The 19,840-nt window shown below is 40.8% G+C and overlaps 1 protein-coding gene across 1 annotated transcript in view; it reads left to right on the top strand.

Moving 5' to 3' along the window:
* Positions 1 to 19,840, top strand: part of GALNT2 (polypeptide N-acetylgalactosaminyltransferase 2) — a 63,802-nt gene that overhangs the window by 27,922 nt on the left and 16,040 nt on the right. Inside the window, exons 3-8 of the mRNA XM_083732500.1 lie at positions 7,505 to 7,658; positions 9,475 to 9,573; positions 9,668 to 9,735; positions 10,625 to 10,690; positions 14,282 to 14,403; positions 17,019 to 17,106. Of these exons, the coding sequence (XP_083588626.1) occupies positions 7,505 to 7,658; positions 9,475 to 9,573; positions 9,668 to 9,735; positions 10,625 to 10,690; positions 14,282 to 14,403; positions 17,019 to 17,106 (597 nt within the window). The remainder of the gene's footprint in view (positions 1 to 7,504; positions 7,659 to 9,474; positions 9,574 to 9,667; positions 9,736 to 10,624; positions 10,691 to 14,281; positions 14,404 to 17,018; positions 17,107 to 19,840) is intronic.

Raw genomic sequence — 19,840 nt, 5'->3', positions numbered from 1 at the left:
TTCCCAAACATGCTGTCTTTATAGGCAACCAACCCAAGGTACGACTGTATGTGATAATTGCTATAACTGTTTTTTCCTCCAATGAAAGCTTTGCCCCTGAAAATCTCAGTATCATTAATATGTAAAGTCCCCGGTCATTGCAATTGTGGGGAGAGGCCCCAAGTGGCAGTGTTTGCTAAAGGGTAACACTTAAAGCATCAAGATGACAGTGTTTTTATACTATGTTTTCGAGAATGAGCAACTCGTAACTGAATCTTCAGCGTAAGCAAATGCTAGGAAGTTTCTGGACATTGTGGTTGACTAGGCTAGGATTCGTATCATTGCCAAGAGCAATCTCCGAAAAATGAAATGTGTCACTAGTCACATATTTGGCTTCTGGGCTGTTCTGGAATAGCTGTGAGAAACTGTGTCAGTGCACAGCTTTGGGGGTACTAAAGCACAGAAAGTGAAATGTGTATACACTAAAACAATAATAGTGCACAATAGTATGGCGTATCAGATTCAAGGTTCGGTTCTTTATTTTGAGTGAGTGAGAGGGGTGGGGGGACTGTATTGTTTCTTTCACCAGCAGTTTGAGCTATGGATTAAAAAAGAAGACCAGAAGAAATAGAAGCCAAGCTTATTACTCTCTTTTTTAAATAAATTAGAATTAATATTAAAACTAAATCCATAGTTGTGCCTGAAATTCTCCATGTTATTCATGGGCAGCAAAAAAAGGGGGGGATGATATTTCACTTATAGTTTAGGGGGACCCCAAAAAGAGAAATTATTGGAAAATGTTCCTCTTCTGAAAAATTGTAGCCCAGCTTAATTTTTATTCTAGAAAGCAGGCCATATTTTGATAATATTGTTTTTTCCTAGTAAGTGCACACTAAAGTACAAAGTGCTGCCTGCTTAACACATTATTTCCTGGCGGTTTTAAATGAATTGCTGCACTGTTTCTAGCTTATTAATCCACTTTAACAAATAGGTTTGGATCCAGACTACTCCCTAGGAAAGCGGAAGGCATTTCCATCTTGTATAGCTATCCCAGTTACCCCTTCTTGCCATAGCCCCTCGTTTTGTCATTCTTAGCAATGGCTTTGTCAGAGAGTACACGGGCTGCAGGGACGCGGGTGGCACTGTGGGTTAAACCACAGAGCCTAGGACTTGCTGATCAGAAGGTTGGCGGTTCGAATCCCTGCGACGGGGTGAGCTCCTGTTGCTCGGTCCCTGCTCCTGCCAACCTAGCAGTTCAAAAGCACATCAAAGTGCAAGCAGATAAATAGGTGCCACTCCGGCGGGAAGTTAACCGGCATTTCCGTGCGCTGCTCTGGTTCGCCAGAAGCAGCTTAGTCATGCTGGCCACATGACCCAGAAGCTGTACGTGAACTCCCTCGGCCAATAAAGTGAGATGAGCGCCACAAGCCCAGAGTCAGTCACGACTGGACCTAATGGTCAGGGGTCCCTTTACCTTTACCTTTACCTTTACCTTTACCTTTACCTTTACCTTTACCTTTACACAGATTGCAATGAGATGAAGGCAGGAAAGGCCCATATCCTGAGCAGAGCTTTGTTCATTATCACTTCATCCAACCCATTACTCTTCTACCAAGGGTTTAGAGTGACATCTGTGTTATCTGACTAGTAACCCTTCTGAATGGGCATGCATAAGAATGACATCTGCATGTCCACCTGATCCTACTGTGGGCTATCAAGTTGTTAGAATGACACTTGGACAGCACTTATGTTAGCTGCAAATAATCTCTCTGGCAGAGCCTTTGATAGAAAGCACACATGCCTACTACTAACCTGGTGATAAAGATCATAGCCTCTTGGAGCGTCCTTCATCTCTCTTCCTATGTTCACTTTGGCATATAAATCTGACCCCGGGCATTGAAGCAATAAGCATTACTGTGCCCCTTTGTCCCTTCTGTGACTGAACTGGAATGTCCAGTCAGAATGGCTTTAGTCTATTGATAATTCTGTGTGCTAGCTTCATCTTTTAAGATCGCAAACCAGTAAGAAAAGAATATGGGCTTTTGCAAGCCATTAAGTTTTAAAAGGTAAACAGATGTTCGATGTTTTGAAATTCTAAACAGAATTTTCTGAATCCTGCAAAACTTGATGACCTCACTGCTGTTAATAAAGTATGAGGATTATAGTTCACTGAATTTAGTAGTGCAGGACATAAAAACCTGAGCTTCTCTTTTGACACTCAACTTAAAGAAAGATTTCTATGCAGCTTTGTGAATTAATGTGTCCCAGCCCGCAAATGCTACTATCATTTTAAAATTGTACCAACATTTTATGACCACACACTTTGTAATGAAAGGCTTGCAGTTGACCTTTTAAATAAAGTAGTAATTAATATGCTTTAATCTTTTAATTTTAGCTGTGATAAATATTAATAAAACTAAGGTTGAGACTAACAAAGGTTGAATAAATCTAAGCACCCTTTATAACTAATATTTCCTCTTTGGCTACTTTCCCAGTATTGGCTCCTCCATTTACGTCCTATCCTATTACCAGAGAATGTAATCAGTACTGCTTTGCACTGAGTACCTTATTGGTGGCCTGTCACTTCTGAATCTGTTTTCTAATGATGTCTAATCTGAGACAGGCTGCCTGATCCGTGTTCTGAAGTGTTGGGAAGGACTAGATGGGAGCAAAGCATGACATTAGAAATGAGGTGAAGGTAGACTTGCATCCAGCAATGTTCTTCTGCTGATACAAGACTAGTTGACCTAGCAGAGGCTTGAGTTGAGTAGAAAGGGGGAAGATGTGACTTCTGCAGATTCCCCCTTTCTCCTGCACCCCTTCTCACATTGCTGCCTATTGGTCTTCTGACTCTCCAAAGCAAATTTTGGGGGCAAAGAGCTGATTTGGGGAACCAGCAAAGATTGTACCCCCTCTAGTCTCCACTGGATCAAATACTCTCTCATCAGGGGAAGGACACAACTGAATGCAACCCAGAGTTAATACAGGTTTCTGAAACACTTCATTATCTCTTACCATGTCCCTCCAGCAGTATACTCTTCAAAATAAGCAAATATGCTTCCTTTTCTCTGCAGTGTTTATAGTGTCACCTTGCTGAAATAAACAGCAACCAGCAAAAACTGACCCAAATTCTTTTTGAATCTGTCAACCTGAATTCAGGGATGAATCAAGGCTTTGAGTCTCCTTAGGCACAGTTAACTAGATGCTTTGTGCCTGAAGCAGTGTGTCTGAATGTAGCTCCCTCTTGTATTAGAACTGTAGTTACATTCTCATTCTTGCTGAGTTCACATCCATTGCAGTCGTGGAAGGACTCCAAATCCAAGGTGAAACAATAGTTCATGTTGCTATGTTAACATTGATGAGAGAGTTTATTTTATTGCAGTGTGTTGCATATAAACTAAATGTCTTTAAATATACAAATTGGTAAGCAAGTTGATGTTAAGTATGTATATTTAAAAAGTATTTCAAGTAAATGGCCTATCTGTTTTTCAGACCACTTCTTGCCTGCTAATGTTTTTCAGCTTAACAAAAACAACCCCCTAATGGCCTCCAGAATCAAATAAAAGAGTGTTTTTAGGGTTACAATAGCATTGGGTTCCATGAAGGATCCAGATTCCTGGGCCAAAAGTCCAAGAAAGACATTTAAAACAAAACTTGCTTGATAGAGGTGCTGCTAAGTAATTGGCTCTGAGATGGTAAAAGGATAAATGCTCCCTAAATCAAATTTTACTTTGAAATGCAAATGTCATTTTGCACTCAGAAGATGTGCTCTGGAAGCTGAACATATTTCGTGAGATTGAGTTTGTGTGTTTTGCAGTGTGCTTATATTGGAGAAATGTCACAGTTAAGCAGAGTATTTCAAATTTATACTATCGTGTTTATCTGCATTGCTGTAACCTCTGAAAAAAAGTGCAGTGGATGAGTAGAAAACAAATACTGGTCTCACTGATTGTGTAATAAAACGGCACATTACCTAGTTCATGTTATAAATAACTTCGTTGCTATTAACAATTGTAAGGATGACATATTTAAAGTCAAGTTCTTAAATGTTTCATTGGCAGCAGAGCTTCCTTAAAGCAGGTCTGTCATGATGCGTGCTATAACTTGTAAACTGAATTATGCATGAAGCTAATGCTACGTTTTGTGGAATATTTTTGTTGATTATGGAATTAATCAATGGCTGCACTTCAGAGCGCACACAGGCTTTACAAGTAACAGTGCCCCCAGGTCCCGCTCGTGTGATTTCCACAGGCATCTGGTTGGCCACTGTGAGAACAGATGGGCCACTAGCCTGATCCAACAGGGCTCCTGTTACATTCTTGCACTCTTATCTTTCAGGAATATTATTAATATAATAATGAAATGTTACTAATTTTTAATGTCTCCATTAAAAAGTGAAGGCCACAACTCCCCCAGTTTTGGACCTGTTGGTTGTTTGAGGTCCCATGCTAACTTCTATTTAAACTGGTATTTAAGGAGAAGTTGAGTCTCTTTTGCCTTGTCATATGATACAACCTATTTTAGGATGGATTCTTCCTGTAATCTTATCAGGCGCATGCCAAGTATGAATGCAAGTACCGGTTTCGATTGCTTAACTGTTAACAGAGAACTACTATGGTGTAATACTGGAACTTGCATTTCATTCCCCCCCCCCACATCCCCCCCCTTTTTTTTGCATTGTACCATGATTGATTCATTCCTTTGCCAGTTATGCCTCTGGGCACCAGCAGGCTCAGTATTATTCAGTCATAGCCATAATTCACTTTGGGCTGAATAGGAACGTTCTGCCATCCTCTCTGGTGTAGGACTCGCCCTTAATCAGACGCTGCTTATTTGAGCTTCCTTTTTGGAAGGAAAAGCAGGGTACAAATGCTGAAATAAGGAATAGTTGCAAAGTGGCTTAAGCCTTAGGACATTTCTTATTCTACTGGAATGTTAGAATAGTGGAGTTAATGCAAGATCTAGAAATCTTTCCTTTCAGAGTTCAAAGGGATCCTCTTTTAGCACCTTATGCATTTGAAGCATCTTTAAGTGCTACGTATAACTTGAACCCAAATAGACTTGAACCCCGATAAGGTAAAGGTAAAGGTACCCCTGCCCGTACGGGCCAGTCTTGACAGACTCTGGGGTTGTGCGCCCATCTCACTCAAGAGGCCGGGGGCCAGCGCTGTCCGGAGACACTTCCGGGTCACGTGGCCAGCGTGACATCGCTGCTCTGGCGAGCCAGAGCCGCACACGGAAACGCCGTTTACCTTCCCGCTGGTAAGCGGTCCCTATTTATCTACTTGCACCCGGAGGTGCTTTTGAACTGCTAGGTTGGCAGGCGCTGGGACCGAGCAGCGGGAGCGCACCCCGCCGCAGGGATTCGAACCGCCGACCTTTCGATCGGCAAGTCCTAGGCGCTGAGGCTTTAACCCACAGCGCCACCTGCGTCCCTTGAACCCCGATAGATCCTGTTAAATTCAGTAGTCCATGTGTATCTGCTGACCAGGTGTATCTGAGCCAAACTGAAATGGAGACAGTTTACCCTTACTTGTGCTTCATATCATTTGTGCGTATGCATTTTTTATGATAATGCATTCCAGAGAGAGAGAGGGGCGGGGAGGGATAGATCTTATGTAGGTTTATCAGTGGTTTATGATGCTTTGCTGCACCTACTCATTCAGTTCATTAACTTGTAAGGCTAGAGTTGTTGGATCGAAGCAGATTTAGTCCCATCAGGGTCAACTGGCTTAGCTGGAATGAAATCATATTACTTCATCTCCAGTAGTTTGTGGACAAGTCAGTGGCCTCCACAGTCACTTACGACTCACTGTTAAGACCGTGTTCATGGAAGACAATCTTACTCAGCTATGAGTGATCACCAAAGAAAGAAAGAACAGTAAGCCGAGTCGCTGGGGTAAAGAACCCTTTTAAGGTCCGAAATACACATTATGTTAAAAGCTTAATTGCATTTAAAGCGACTGGGTTTTCAGGCCTGAATGGCCACTGCTGAGAGAGGAGAGGGATTAGAACGGTCACAGTATTAGGGAAAAGGTAACCCCCACGAATGCATACATGCACACACCAGGCTCACAGTCTCCCTCTTGAACTGTTGTTTGTCACTGCAGCTTGGGGGATGTGACTTGCATCGGGCAGGAGCAAAGCCTTAAACCTCTTCCTCTTGGTCTGTCACCGTCCCAGCAATTCAGAACCAGACCAAAATGCTTGCTGCCTGAGAGAATGAGAAGATGGCGCTTTCCATTCTGTTTCTTTATTTAAATTTATTTCAATACATTTCTTCATCTGAGGATCGCAAGGCGGTTTACAGATATAAAAGTACATTCCATAAAAGTGCATTCCATGCACAGAAGCAGACTCGACAGATCACTGAATCTTACTGCGGACACAGTAGTGTTCACTACAGCTGAGGGCAGCAGGCTAGCTTAAGGGAGTACAGTAGAACCTCTACTTACGACCGCCTCTACTTGGATCCGATCCAACATGCGACCGCTGCAAACCTGGAAGTAAATACCGGGTTTGCCGTGATTTGCGCACGCGCAGAAGCGGCTGCAGCTGTCTACACATGCACAAAAGCACACTACTGCCAATTGCACCTGCGCACAGCGGCACTTCTACCAGCGACCTGGATTGACTTACGGACGGACCTCCGGAACTGATTACGTCTGTAAGTAGAGGTTCCACTGTATAGAGCTAGACATACAGCCCTGTCTTCCAACATTCCTCTGCATCTGCTGTCTAAGGCAGCCCCCTCACTGTGCCTAATGGCAGGGCCAGCCCCAGCTAAGTTAGTTCAATTTTTTTTTTGTCATTTTAACTTCCTTAATGCATTTAATGCAACATGTAGTTTTGCCCCGCTTTTAAGTTTTTCACAAGTTCTGCAATAGGTTTTAAAACTGAGCAGCTGGTGCACAGTTGTTGTTATTATTTTACAACAAAGTGCATGGTACTTGCAGAACCTTGTAACAAAATGCTGTTGATAGGGCTGGCATGGAAGACTCTTTAGCCATGTTTGGAGTCCCAAAGCCAGGATCTGCATGAGCTCCAGGCACCCATATGCAGCCATTTTGTTTTTCCTTTCATGTGAATGAATAAAGAAACAAGCCGGAATGCTGCAGTTAACCCCACTTTCTGTTATATCTGAACATGCCAGCCAACTTAAATTATGTTTCATATTCTGACTTCTTTGGAAGTTCCTACTTTGGATAGAATAGGAAGCTGTGGTTAACTGGAGCTTTTGGGGTTGCTTGTGCAAGAGTGATTGAACAAAGGGGCAAGCAAGTGGCTGCATATATGTGCCTGAAATGTTTGCATATCTTGGCTCGTTTAACCAAAATTCAATAATACAAACGTGGCCGGTGTGTGACTGGAGGGGAGGGGGAACCTGTTGAGTTTGAAGGAAAGATGTCACCCACCATTCTGACTATTTAGAAATTTTACTGTGCTTCTCTGTTAATTGTATATTGTCTTTACAAAACCAGCATTTTGTGTTTGATCTGTTAACACCAGATTTTCCTTTTCTTAGGGAAAGTTAGGTGGCAAGATTTTGACCAGGAAGCTTATGTTGGAGTCACCATGGTCAAAGCTGGCCAAGACCCGTATGCCCGTAATAAGTTTAATCAAGTGGAAAGTGATAAGCTGCGCATGGACAGAAGTGTACCAGATACTAGACATGATCAGTAAGTACCAATTTGCTGTATATATTGGCTTCCTTTAAGTAACTTTGCCTCTCCCCCCCCCCCATATTAACCTTTTTAAAGTGGGACACATTCATTCATAGGAGGTCCACATGCCATCTAAAATCATATAGACAAATGTTTTCTACCTCATTAAGAACTAAGGCTTGGCTCCTTTGGTGGGATCATTGATTAACTAGGTTCAGTGTTGCTACCTTGTTCATGGTATCAGTTTGTCTTCCAAAGCTATGCCTATTTGTCATGTGGTTTCATATCCAAGGTAAACTCCCTTACAAGTTGGCAAAACAAAGTCAGCTCCTTATTTCCCCATTAGTTGCTTCTTTTAGCCCCCTCACTAAAATTGTAGTCTTTCAGTATTCAAGCTTTTCATAATATAATGTAAGGATTGGCCTCTATTCAGACAGAAGCTTTAAAATACTTGAGGGTCTATTGGAACGTATAAAATAGACTAAAGATAAAAGTACCTGCCCTGCTATGCATGGAGAAAAAACACACACACACACACACACACACACATATATATATATATATATATATATTTCCTTCCTGTGTCATGTGTTTAAAAGAGGCCTAGAAATGCATGAAGGCTACCTGCCCCGATTAATTCTGGAGTGGAATAAACAAAGGATTAACAAGGCTTTTCAGTCATATTGCCAGTGAGACTTTTAAGCAGCTTAATTTTATATGGACCCTTCAAATATTTTGAGGATTTGGTTCACTTTAGAAGGCCTATATTCAACTTGGGCTATTAAAGCTGATCAAATGAATTGCTTTAGACACAATTTTCTGCTGTCATTGGTAGGAATTGATTTAAACATAACTGGTGCACCACACTGCTCTTAAGCTACAAGCATTTTGTGATTATTATACTTTTTCAGTTTGACAATAGGGTTAATGGGATACCGTTGTGCAGATGATTCACAGCTTGATTTATCCACTGTTGAGGACTGTCTGAGCCATTTAGGATGAGCTTCCTCTTTCGAAGGTCCTCAACCTAATAAGAGTCTGCCTTGCCAAAATGCCACCTCACACAGAAATGATAACTCTTAGTGCAGCATGGATCTTGGTAATGGTACCCACCCTGTGGAACGCCTTCCCAGCAGATGTCAAGAAAATAAACAGCTATCTGACTTTTGGAAGACATCTGAAGGCAGCCCTGTATAGGGAAGTTTTTTTATGTGTGATGTTTCACTGAAGTTTGCTAGAAGCCACCCAGAGTGGCTGGGGCAACCCAGTCAGATGGCAGCATATAAATAAGAAATTACTATAATAATAAGTGGGCAAAGATGATGTGGGAGTTTTGAGTGGTTACAAAAGTTGGTATCCTCTCCATTATGCCTAGGAACAGAAGTAGACCTTGCACCTATGCAAGGGAACGCTTCAAAAACACAATTCTTGCAACATAAGGATAACATTTCTACAGAGGCCTATATGACAATTGGTACTCTGTGACATGTACTCAAATGTCAGCAACATTCAGAATACTACACACATAGAAACATAGAATTGTAGAGTTGGAAGAGACCGTGAGGGTCATCTAGTCATGCAGAACAGCCATACAGAACAGCCCCAGAACTCCCCCACCAGTTCTCAAATCACAATCTTTAACGCTGTTCCTGAGCTTATTTTAGCATATGGAATTGCAGTTTATTGTTCATCAGACTTTTCTGCCATTCCTCCTCTCCTGCAAGATATAATATGGATGCCTGCTGTGAATCTTTCAGTAAGCATCTTTGCTTAGATGGCACTGCTAAACATAAGAGGCCTAATGCTTGAAATGCTTTGTGTTTCTGTCAAGGTGTCAACGGAAGCAGTGGCGGATAGACTTGCCAGCTACCAGTGTGGTAATCACCTTTCACAATGAGGCACGATCGGCTTTGCTTCGAACAGTTGTCAGGTATTTCTGAGAATAATTTCTTCACCTGCAAGGGGCTGCTCTAATGTGGTGATATATGGTGATAATATGAATTGAAATTCCTCTCTTTTTTTAGTGTTCTCAAGAAAAGCCCGTCACATCTTATCAAGGAAATCATACTTGTAGATGACTACAGTAATGATGGTGAGTACTCATACTGGATTCTGCTCCTGAAGTCATCTCAAGATTAAAATAACATATTGAAATAGTTGTTGAACCTCTAGTGGATTTCTCTGTGGTTGTGGTTGGCACGTATTTGTCAGGGTCCTACCTAGTCTGTAGCAACCAAAGCTAACACTTTCTTTATGATGTCATGAATGAAATAGCTTGTTGTTGGCATCCATCCGTCTTGAGAAACAATGGGGTGCACCCCTGGGGTTGTAGAAAAAGCTAACACCCTGCACAAATCCAGAGTGGTGTCCCTAAGGCAGTTGGGTGGCACCTTGTACACCTCCACCCAGCAACTCTTGCAGCCAAGCTGGTGCCAAGCATATTGCTCTGCTTTCCTTTGGACCACATCAACAAGGCCGGGGTGTGTGTGTCTTGTTGTCTGGGCAGCCCAGGACCTCCATACACACTGCCTAGGCTTGCAACCCGGGGAGCTCACTTCAGTGCTGCTAATACAGCAATTTGACTTGTGATCACAAGCAATTGATCTATCTAGTTGCTTGAGCTGAGTTTCCATCTATTTATTTATTTATTTATTTATTTATAGAGGGATTTATATACCTGTAAATCACACAACATATCACAGCAGCGTACCTTAAAAAGATGATAATCAAACAATAAAAACATTAAAAAACACTATTTAAAAGCAGAATGTTTAAAAACAAATTTAAGCAGTATTCAGCTGAATTTTTTTGTCCATGCTCATAGTTATGTCCTGTAAAGCAGGTTTGCCCCAGAAAAGAAGTTATCAGGTATTTCTTAGCTCCAAAACCTGGGTAGTTGTAGGTCTTTGATTGTTACTCTCCGCATCTGTTTTTTGAGCCAACATGAACAAATGATTAACCAGTTACGCCTTTTTCCTCAGCTGAGGATGGTGCGCTCCTTGGTAAAATTGAGAAAGTGCGGATACTTCGAAATGATCGCCGGGAAGGTGAGCGTTTTGTTTTGATTGGGAAAATGTGAAGAATTCCAGGCAGAATTACTTTTGTTATTAGGAAAAACATGCTCTTGTTGCAGGTATGGTACGTAGAGAAATGAAATGCACTGAATAGAGCGGAAGAGACAGCTATTTAATTTGATAGTCTTTTATTATTCTGTCTTCTGGCTCACTTTATAAATGCTCTCATTTCACAGTACTGGAGGCCTGGAGCCCTTCCTAAATCAACAGCTTCCTAACTATATAGAGGCTTTAGAAGTCAAGTGTGGAAAGCTGGTGGTCTAATTGCTTTGTTCTACTGCCATAAGTTAGAAAGACTGACTGTTCAGTTGAACCGCATCGTCGGTGCTCTTTATGAAACTAAGTTACAAGCATTTAGAATCCCTGGCCTCCTAGTTATCTGCAAAAGATTGTAAAGCGCAAGTAGTTAAGCATTCAGAAGTATATGAATTAATGTTTTTATTTTCTTCCCTAATGGTAGGAGATGATTATTGAATCTTGCCTTGTAGGTGTAACATGTATTGTCAGGAAATAAAAAAATTGTAATTTGTAATACCAGCAGCAATAAAACCGTCAGCGGCATTCCAGTAGAATGGAAACTTTCAAAGTCAATGTTAATTTGTTCTCTGTGGATGGCTAGACCACGCTTTGTTCTAATAATAATAATAATAATAATAATAATAATAATAATAATGATGTTGTTGTTTATTCTCTCCCCCCCCCCCCCCCGCATCTGACTGGGTTTCCCCAGCCAGCCTGAGTGGCTCTCAACAAAATATAAAAAAGTTATAAAGCATCAATCATTAAAAACATCCCTAAACAGGGCTGCCTTCAGATGTCTTCTAAAAGTCAGATAGTTGTTTATTTCCTTGACATCTGAAGGGAGGGTGTTCCACAGGGAGGGCGCCACTACTGAGAAGACCCAGAAGGAGTCTTTTCTACCCTAGACTCCTTTGCGAGGAAGGGTGAGCTAGAAATTAATTTATTGATTACATTTGATAACTGCTGTATTATCTACAAAATTCCTGTAACCGTGCAACATATACCCGAGGAGGCAGTTAAAAGATGGAAGGTATTTCCAGTTCATAGTCAGTAGTGGCATAGTTGCATCTGCAGGAACTTCTGTTACAAAGTTTGAACAAATTCATCATTCAGTGGCAATATTCTAGTGTTCTTATATTCTGTGAAATTTAAATGATGTTCTTGTGCTGAACTTAAAACTTTGTTTTCTTTTGGAGTTCATAACATGTATAGATTGCTCACAAAGTAGCTTTAATGAAATGTTTGGCAAGATCAGGTAGAGGCGTAAATAGCATTTCATTATTCACATCTCAATTGATTCCTGAGCTGAAAAAATGCACAGGGTTCTTAAAAAAAAGAAAAGACATGCATAATAATTGCACTATAAGATATTAAAAAGTACATATTGTAAGCTAGCCAAAAATATACAAAACCTTAGTTTTCAGCCATTGAGAAACAGAGTAATAAAATCAATAACCTGTCATTAAGAGCTGGATATGATTGATTACTACTATCTTATTAACAGATATTTGCAAATATGACGGAGAGAAAGAGAGAAGTATAGTCAGCTGAGGTTAACAGTAAAATTATTATATTGATCCTAACAAATGTATAGATAAGTATACGACCAAATGCAACACTGACTATTATAAGCTGTATGTTCAAAGGCAGAAAGAGTGGCAAGTTATTCAGACCACTGGGTAGTGGAAGGTGGGTTAAGGCACTGTGTTGTTGGGTTCGTGCATAAAAATTATAATTGCTCCTAAGTTAAGGAGATAGGCAGCTTTCAGTACTGCTATTGGATCATAAAAAAACATCTCTGAGAGAGCAGTATTTAAAAAAAAAATTCAGGAGAATATTATCAGAAGAAAAGTTTCCCCCTGGGCAAATGAAACAAAAAGGTGGGAAGGAGTTGAAAAGTTCAAGAGGTAGTACCTCCAGAAGAGTGCTTTTGAAGAGATTTGTTGAACATGAAATGTGCAAGTAATTTTAAATTATATAATTTGCCTTTCCTAAGTTTTCCGTTATTTCTTACTGCAGTATTTCCCCCCTGTATATTCTCTATTTCTGAAACATGAGCATCATTTTGACCTAGAGTACTGGTGGTTATCTGTTAATAATGTGACTGGTTATTTATCCCAGATACCTTCCTTGTATAGTTATCATGACCTTATACTACCAAAATATATTAAAAAATAATTTAAACTGGAGTTGATTTACAAAACACCCCACTGGTTTTGTTTAAACTGTGTGGTCTATACAATTTTTAACAGCTCATTAGTAGTGTTGTTCCCTGAGGCGTGAAAAGGGTTAAGGTTGTGAATATCTCAGCGTAAATTATTCTAAAATGTTCTTCCTATTATCAGTTTTATAGCAGAGAGGGACTGCCTAACACATAAGAATTAGAGCTAGAAAGTAATGAGGATTGCACTGGAATGTGTGATTACATCTAATTACTACATCATGGATGTTTGTAGTCTTTTCAGTCTTTATATGAAGTGATGCACACATGGGTAGCTTATTAGATGAACAAAGCACAATATGGTGTAGAGAGAAATAAGCAAATTAAAAATTCAAACTGCAATGCACTAGCGTCTGTGTGATGCTTGCAAGGCTATTTATCACACACTTTGGATGAATGTAAAAATGGAAACACTGTAAGATATCAAGGCTTATGTGTTTGCTGAAAGTTTTCCCTTTCCTCTTGTGTTAAGTGCTTCCAAGTAAAGTAGTGATGGGCAACATTTCACTTTAGGTTAGTTTAGAGCTGGACTCAGCAGATAGAGCTGTTTCCCCCAAGCAAACTAATAATTATGTTAATTCAGAGCTCAGTTGGGGCTGTGCTGTGCTCCTGTTGACATCCCTGGAAATACAGCACTCTCTGATTCCCTAATTCTTCCCCCCATGGTCCCCTTATTATGGCGACTGCAGCGTTCCACTTCAGGAGCAATGATAACGGCGTGCAGGAAGGGAGATGCTCTTTTTCCTCCATGGTGCTTGGAATTTAGAATGCTGCTGCTGCAGCAACATCCCAGGTACCAGGGATGCTGGGAAAATTATGTTCCATAATGTCCTTAGTGCTTAGGAACTTGCTACAGCGGCACTCCTAATTTTCAGGCACCATGATGTGAAGAGGGGAGACTTCCCTCATTCCGCTGCAACCTCTGGATACGCACGGTGGTTAGGATGCGGGAAGTTGTTGGCCCAGTTTGGAATACCGGCACAAGTCCATCCACAAGCACACCAGATTCATGCTTCACACAAGGCAGTTGTGAATCTCAGTAACACGAAAATAGGAAAGCCGAGTGCGATTGTATTAGTCACAAGAGAGGTTTATTAGGATCTGGTCTAATGGGCTGTCTAGCTCACTGTCCTGTCACCCAACAACAGCCTCGGCTAGAAGTTGTAGAAGGTGTAAGTATAGCAGGATGATAAGTAAACTCAATTGTTTTGCCCTTTGTCAGTAGTCTGATTCTTTTTGAACTGAATTACTAAACTGATGGAATAGTGAGCAACAAAAAAAGAAAGAAAAGAAATTGGCTAATATGTGGTCTTTATTTTCAGGTTTGATGCGCTCTCGTGTCCGAGGGGCAGATGCAGCACAGGCGAAAGTACTGACGTTCTTGGATAGTCATTGTGAATGCAACGAGCACTGGCTGGAGCCTCTTCTAGAGAGAGTAGCTGAGGTTTGTTGTGAGGAACATAGACTATTGATCCATAAACACTGTTTTGTTTGAATTTTGTGGTGCTTAAAATCATTTGTAGTGGCTGTTTTCAATCTGCATCTCATTTCAAACCGCTCTTCCAAAATAATTCCCAGTGTACTAACTAGCATGCCAATTTGATACAAAGAGTTGTGAACTCCTGATTTCATCCATGGATAGTGGTTTTTTTACTGTATTGTGAACAACCCTGTAATCATAACTCGATGAAGGGTGGTCTGTAAATTAACCAAATAAATGAATGAAATGAAATTTGAAAAAGTAGTATTTCAGGCAGGGAGATTTGTACATTTTGCCCCTCACATGATTAGATCAGAATTGTTTGTAAATAATCATTGATTTAAAATAAAGAATTCCTGAGGGTAGTTCTTGGTTTAGTAGGACACATAATTAAACCTAGCAATAGTTGACATGTCAGCCAACAATTGATTTGACCTCAATTCTGTTAGGTATTAGGAAAGTGTTTGAAAACAATGGTTGTATCACATCGCCATCCTACTATAGCATAGTTACACTTGGGATACACACTTAACCCATATCAAGAAGCATACCATAAGACTGGGAAAATTGCAGAAAAGGCAACCACAAGGGTTTGGAGGTTCTTTCCAAGAAAATGTAGTCAAATTCCTTTGTGTTATGCATTATTGTAAAGCTGATTATTTTAACAGCAGGCAAGTTTTGTCACTTCTGTTTGGTGTTACTTTGAATTCAGGAATTTTTTATATTATAATCAGCTATTGTTACAGACAGTTTGGAAATGGTTTACTTAATAACTGGCAATGATACTGGGCAAACGTTATACAGTGGTACCTCGGTTTTCGAACGTAATCCGTTCTGGAATACCGCTCAAGTTCCGAAACGTCCAAAAACTCAAAACGGAAGCCTCAAAATGGAAGTCTCAATACGGAAAACTCAGTACGGAAGCCACATTTCCTATTCAAGGCGAGTTTGAAAACCAAAGCATTTACTTCCAGGTTTACATTGTTCAAGTTCCGAAACATTCGTCAACGGAGACGTTTGAAAACCGAGGTACCACTGTACTTTTATAGTAGCATTAGCAGTGCTTTTTTTCTAGAAAAATAGGTGCCTGTACTTGCCATGAAGTTGTTACAGGACATACTACACTTTTTAATAATAATAAAGAGAAGTGCCGGTACTGTGTACCCTTGTACTCCTGAGTACCCCTTGGTGGGGAAAGCACTGAGTGTAGGATAGACAGTATAATAGGAGTAAGCATAATCTTGTTGTAATCATCATTACAACTCTTTTTAGTCTTCAAGGGACATTGCTTATGTAGCCAAAACAGCACTACCATACTCAAGAGGGAGGTATTGGGAGACTCAGGGGGGAGGGAGCCCTGAGGTATGCACAAGTGTAAAACATCTTTATATTTAAAAAGTGCACATGTGTGCACTCACAAAGAGAGCCAGAGAGGAGGATGAACCAAGATAAACACGAAGGTGAGGGAGCTGGTGGGTAAAGCTGCTCACTTGCCTCAAGACCTGCATTTTTACCATTAAGACTTAACTGTGCTAGTACTTGGCTCTGCTGGTTTTTGGGGGAGCAAGCAAAAGGTGGAGGACTGAAGACCAAGCTGAAAAATACAGAAAGAGATGGGTTAGAGAGGCAAGTAAGGAGAAGGGACAAGCACTCAATGGAAGCAGAGGGAAGGGGGCCATGGAGTGAAGAAGAAAGAGGCAGGTCATAGGAGTCAAAGCAAGAAATGGAGGGGAGGGCAGAGAAGATAGAGAGAGAAGTGAATAGTTGTGTGTGTCGTACACAGGACCTTTAGCACTTCCTTGCTTTTTCTTGCATGCTTGGCGATCATGCACAGCCTAGACACAGAGGAATAGGCCTCCACTCTTTTTCACAGGGCTCCCTGTGCCCCACAGCTACCTGGGGGTTCCTCTTGGTTGCCATCTAACCTCCCTGGCACACATTTTATTGAGAAATAGCTGTAGGGTTCCATAATTAGCCCCCCTCTGCTTTCCTGAACACACCCAAACAGGTTGGACTGTTCCTTTCCTTGTCTCCTGACCCATTTTATTTGGTGCCATCCCACTGTGTTGCCCTCATCCTTCCCCAGATCCTCATGATCCTCCTACCAGCTGGATTATTGGCCTTGGATGTGGGGGGAAATTCAAATTCCTGCTCAGATCCAAGGCTCGCTTGAGGGTTCTTGATCAACTCATCTGCCTAATCTCTCTCCAACAGATGCATTAGAGGTTAAACACTTCTTATAGGAAAGATACAATACCAATAAATTTATGACTTTGATGGCAGGTGCCATCAGCTTTGAGACTACGGTTGCTTGCCATGTGAATGGTGCCTTCAGTATCCAGGTCTACTTTTCACATAAATAAAGTATAGAATGAACAATGGGGCTTGAGGACATAAGGAAAACTTAAATATAGAGAAAAATTTTCTAGCAAATACATTTCAAGGGAGGGATAATTAGAAAAGTAGATTGCCTTTGTATGGATTTTGTGACAATTTCCATCCATTTCAAAAAGTTTTAACGACTTTCCGTCTCTGAATCTTTTACACTGACTCCACCCCCCTCCAAATATTTATTTTAGGACAAGACCCGAGTTGTGTCTCCTATAATTGATGTGATTAATATGGACAATTTCCAGTATGTGGGAGCATCGGCTGATTTAAAAGGAGGTATGTACTTTCACTGGAACATACGATCTTCCCAGGACCCCTAAATGTGAACACACCAAAGCATGTCAACACACGACACACGGCTGAAATCGTAAAAAGAGTTGGGGTGTTCTTATTGAAGCAGGTCTTTTATGGCATAGTTTTGAATGAATACCTGTTAAGTTAGGTTGGTTTTTTTTTATAAAAGAAATGCTACTTTCTGAATTGAAAAATCTGATAGAAATGGCAGATCTTTATAATAACGTCACAAAAATGTAAGGCTATACTTAAGCCGTGAAAACAGGAGTGTTCAGGGGATATAAAGTGGGATGTTTCTACCTCAAATTTAAGTCCCTATATGCCAGAGTAGCATGCATGGAAACAGAATATACGATGCCTAGTTCTTTTGCTATTACTTTCTCTCTGTTAGTTGATTTTAAATGTTGCATTTGTATGAACTACATTTGTGTGAAGTTTATTGCTGTAATTAGCTTTGGAGATCTTTTGGAGAAAGCAACAAATAAAATAACAAGAAGAACAAGCAGAATGTTCAGTATATCACCACTCCTCGTAAGAGGGCTTCTGTAAACCTGAAACAGTTATCTTACAGTCCTGATCAGGTTTTACAAGGGCTGAACTGGGTTTCGGGAAAGGGAAAAGGGAACAGAAAAGCCCTTTCTCTTCCCTTCCCATATCCTTGAGTCCTTCCCCTCAAAACCATTCATGTCTTCTAGTTTCAGATAATCATTATGAGCAGGTGATGGTGACTTAATTTCCTTATGAAAGGGGGGGGAGACTTCTTTATGGTGTTGGCCATTTTAGCTGTAAAAATCATCTTGGTACACAATTTCCATTTAGCCTTAAAGTAGGTGGAACTTGTCTGATCAAATTGGGCTGATGCATCCATGTCGGATTACTTTCCTTAATCCTGCCAGCCCTTCAAGATATCTTATGCTCGATGTTTTTCGTTCTTGCTCCAGAAGAGCCCCCTAATGCCTGTTCTCGTGCATACAACTTCTGGCTCAATAAAAGCTGGGAAGCAGTTGCATTTATTCTACTGTTTTGATTAAGAACATTCTGTGCCAAATTGCTATTTGAAAAAGCATTTTAGTGATCACAACACTACAATTAGTGCCCATGTAAAATTAGTATGCAAAATGCTTTTCTGATGAAGGATCTAAGTACAATGAAAGTAAGTTGAGCTTGTATCTTAATTGGTATATTGCTTCTGATAGCCTACAGATCTGCTAAGCAGAGGAAGGCATATGAATAAGAACAGCACATGTATACACATGTAGAAAAAACAGTTGAGACTCATTTTGCTTCTATCATACTAATTAGCCTATTATGCACATTTTACCATTGGACTTCATTTTCAACTGAAATTCAGTGAATTATTCTGATACTTCTAACCAATTTCCAGTCCCCTTGTGTATAGTCTAGCAAGATAAGCAGAGTCCCTTAGCCTTAGGGAAATAAAATGGCTTCTTGTACAAAGTCTCAAATTACAGAAAAATATTAAAATGCTTCTGGACGGTGTTTAGGTATGACTTGGGAAATACATATTCCAAAAGTATGCCGCTTTCCTTCTGGGGAAAATAAAATAATTCTTCATCAAAGGAAAGTTTGGAAATGCATAATTGTCTAACTTTTTAGGTGTCAGATATCCAGCAATTATAAAAGGATTATAAATTACACTGTTGTGGCACATTCAGAATATTCATTATTGCAATCATCTGGGGTAACAAGAATATCTGTCTCTCTTTATTACATTTAAATTGTGCTTTTCCACCCAGGAGAACAAGTTGAAGAACATGGTTCTTCCCCTCCCTACTTAACTTCACAACAACCCTTTGAAGTAGGCTAGGTTGAGAGTGTGTGGCTGGCCCAAGGTCAATCTGGGGCTTTCAGTTTGGGTCTTCACAATCCTAGCCCTACACTGTAATCACTGATTCTTTGTTAGTTGAAGCTTGTCTGTAAGCTCCATATCAGCAGATTTTCTGTAACAGCTAACAGCTGGTCTCTGCGCATGTGACCCTGGAGTTATGGTTAGTAGTTGCAAGCTATTTACAAGCTCCTAACCATAACTCCAGGATGCAGGTGATTCTGTGGTCTAAACCACAGAGCCTAGGGCTTGCCGATCGGAAGGTCAGCAGTTTGAATCCCTGCGACGGGGTGAGCTCCCGTTGCTCGGTCTCAGCTCTTGCCAACCTAGCAGTTCGAATGCACGTGGTGCAAGTAGATAAATAGGTACTGCTCTGGCGGGAAGGTAAATGGTTTGCCAGAAGCAGCTTAGTCATGCTGGCCACATGAAGCTGTCTGCAGACAAACACCATCTCCCTCGGCCTATAGAATGAGAATGAGATGAGCGCCGCAACTGGACTTAACTGTCAGGGGTCATTTACCTTTACCTTTAACCATAACGCCAGTAGTTATGGTTGCAAGCTATTTCTGACTGTTTTTGCAGAGCAGTGGGAATAATTTATGTCTCACAACTATTTTCCTAATTTAGCATTAGTAATTGAACAAATGCACAGGGAAAAGCAGCCTTAATTTCATTCTGATTTCCCCTAGCCCAGCCAGAGCGGAGGCAGCGGTCTCTCTTGCGCATCCCAGTAATGGGCTCTCATCTTGGTCACTTTGACCCTCTAAGTGCACACAGGGAGGAACAGACAAGCCAGGACCTCTGTATAATATTACATCTTAACCTGGAATTGTTACCTCGGTCTGTAGCCAATATTTGTTCTTGGCTCGC

The sequence above is a fragment of the Podarcis gaigeae genome (assembly GCF_964106915.1).
Source record: "Podarcis gaigeae genome assembly, chromosome: 3".
Lineage (NCBI taxonomy): Eukaryota > Metazoa > Chordata > Lepidosauria > Squamata > Lacertidae > Podarcis > Podarcis gaigeae.
Note: the sequence above shows the minus strand (reverse complement) of the source record. Positions and strands in the feature narration are given on the sequence as shown.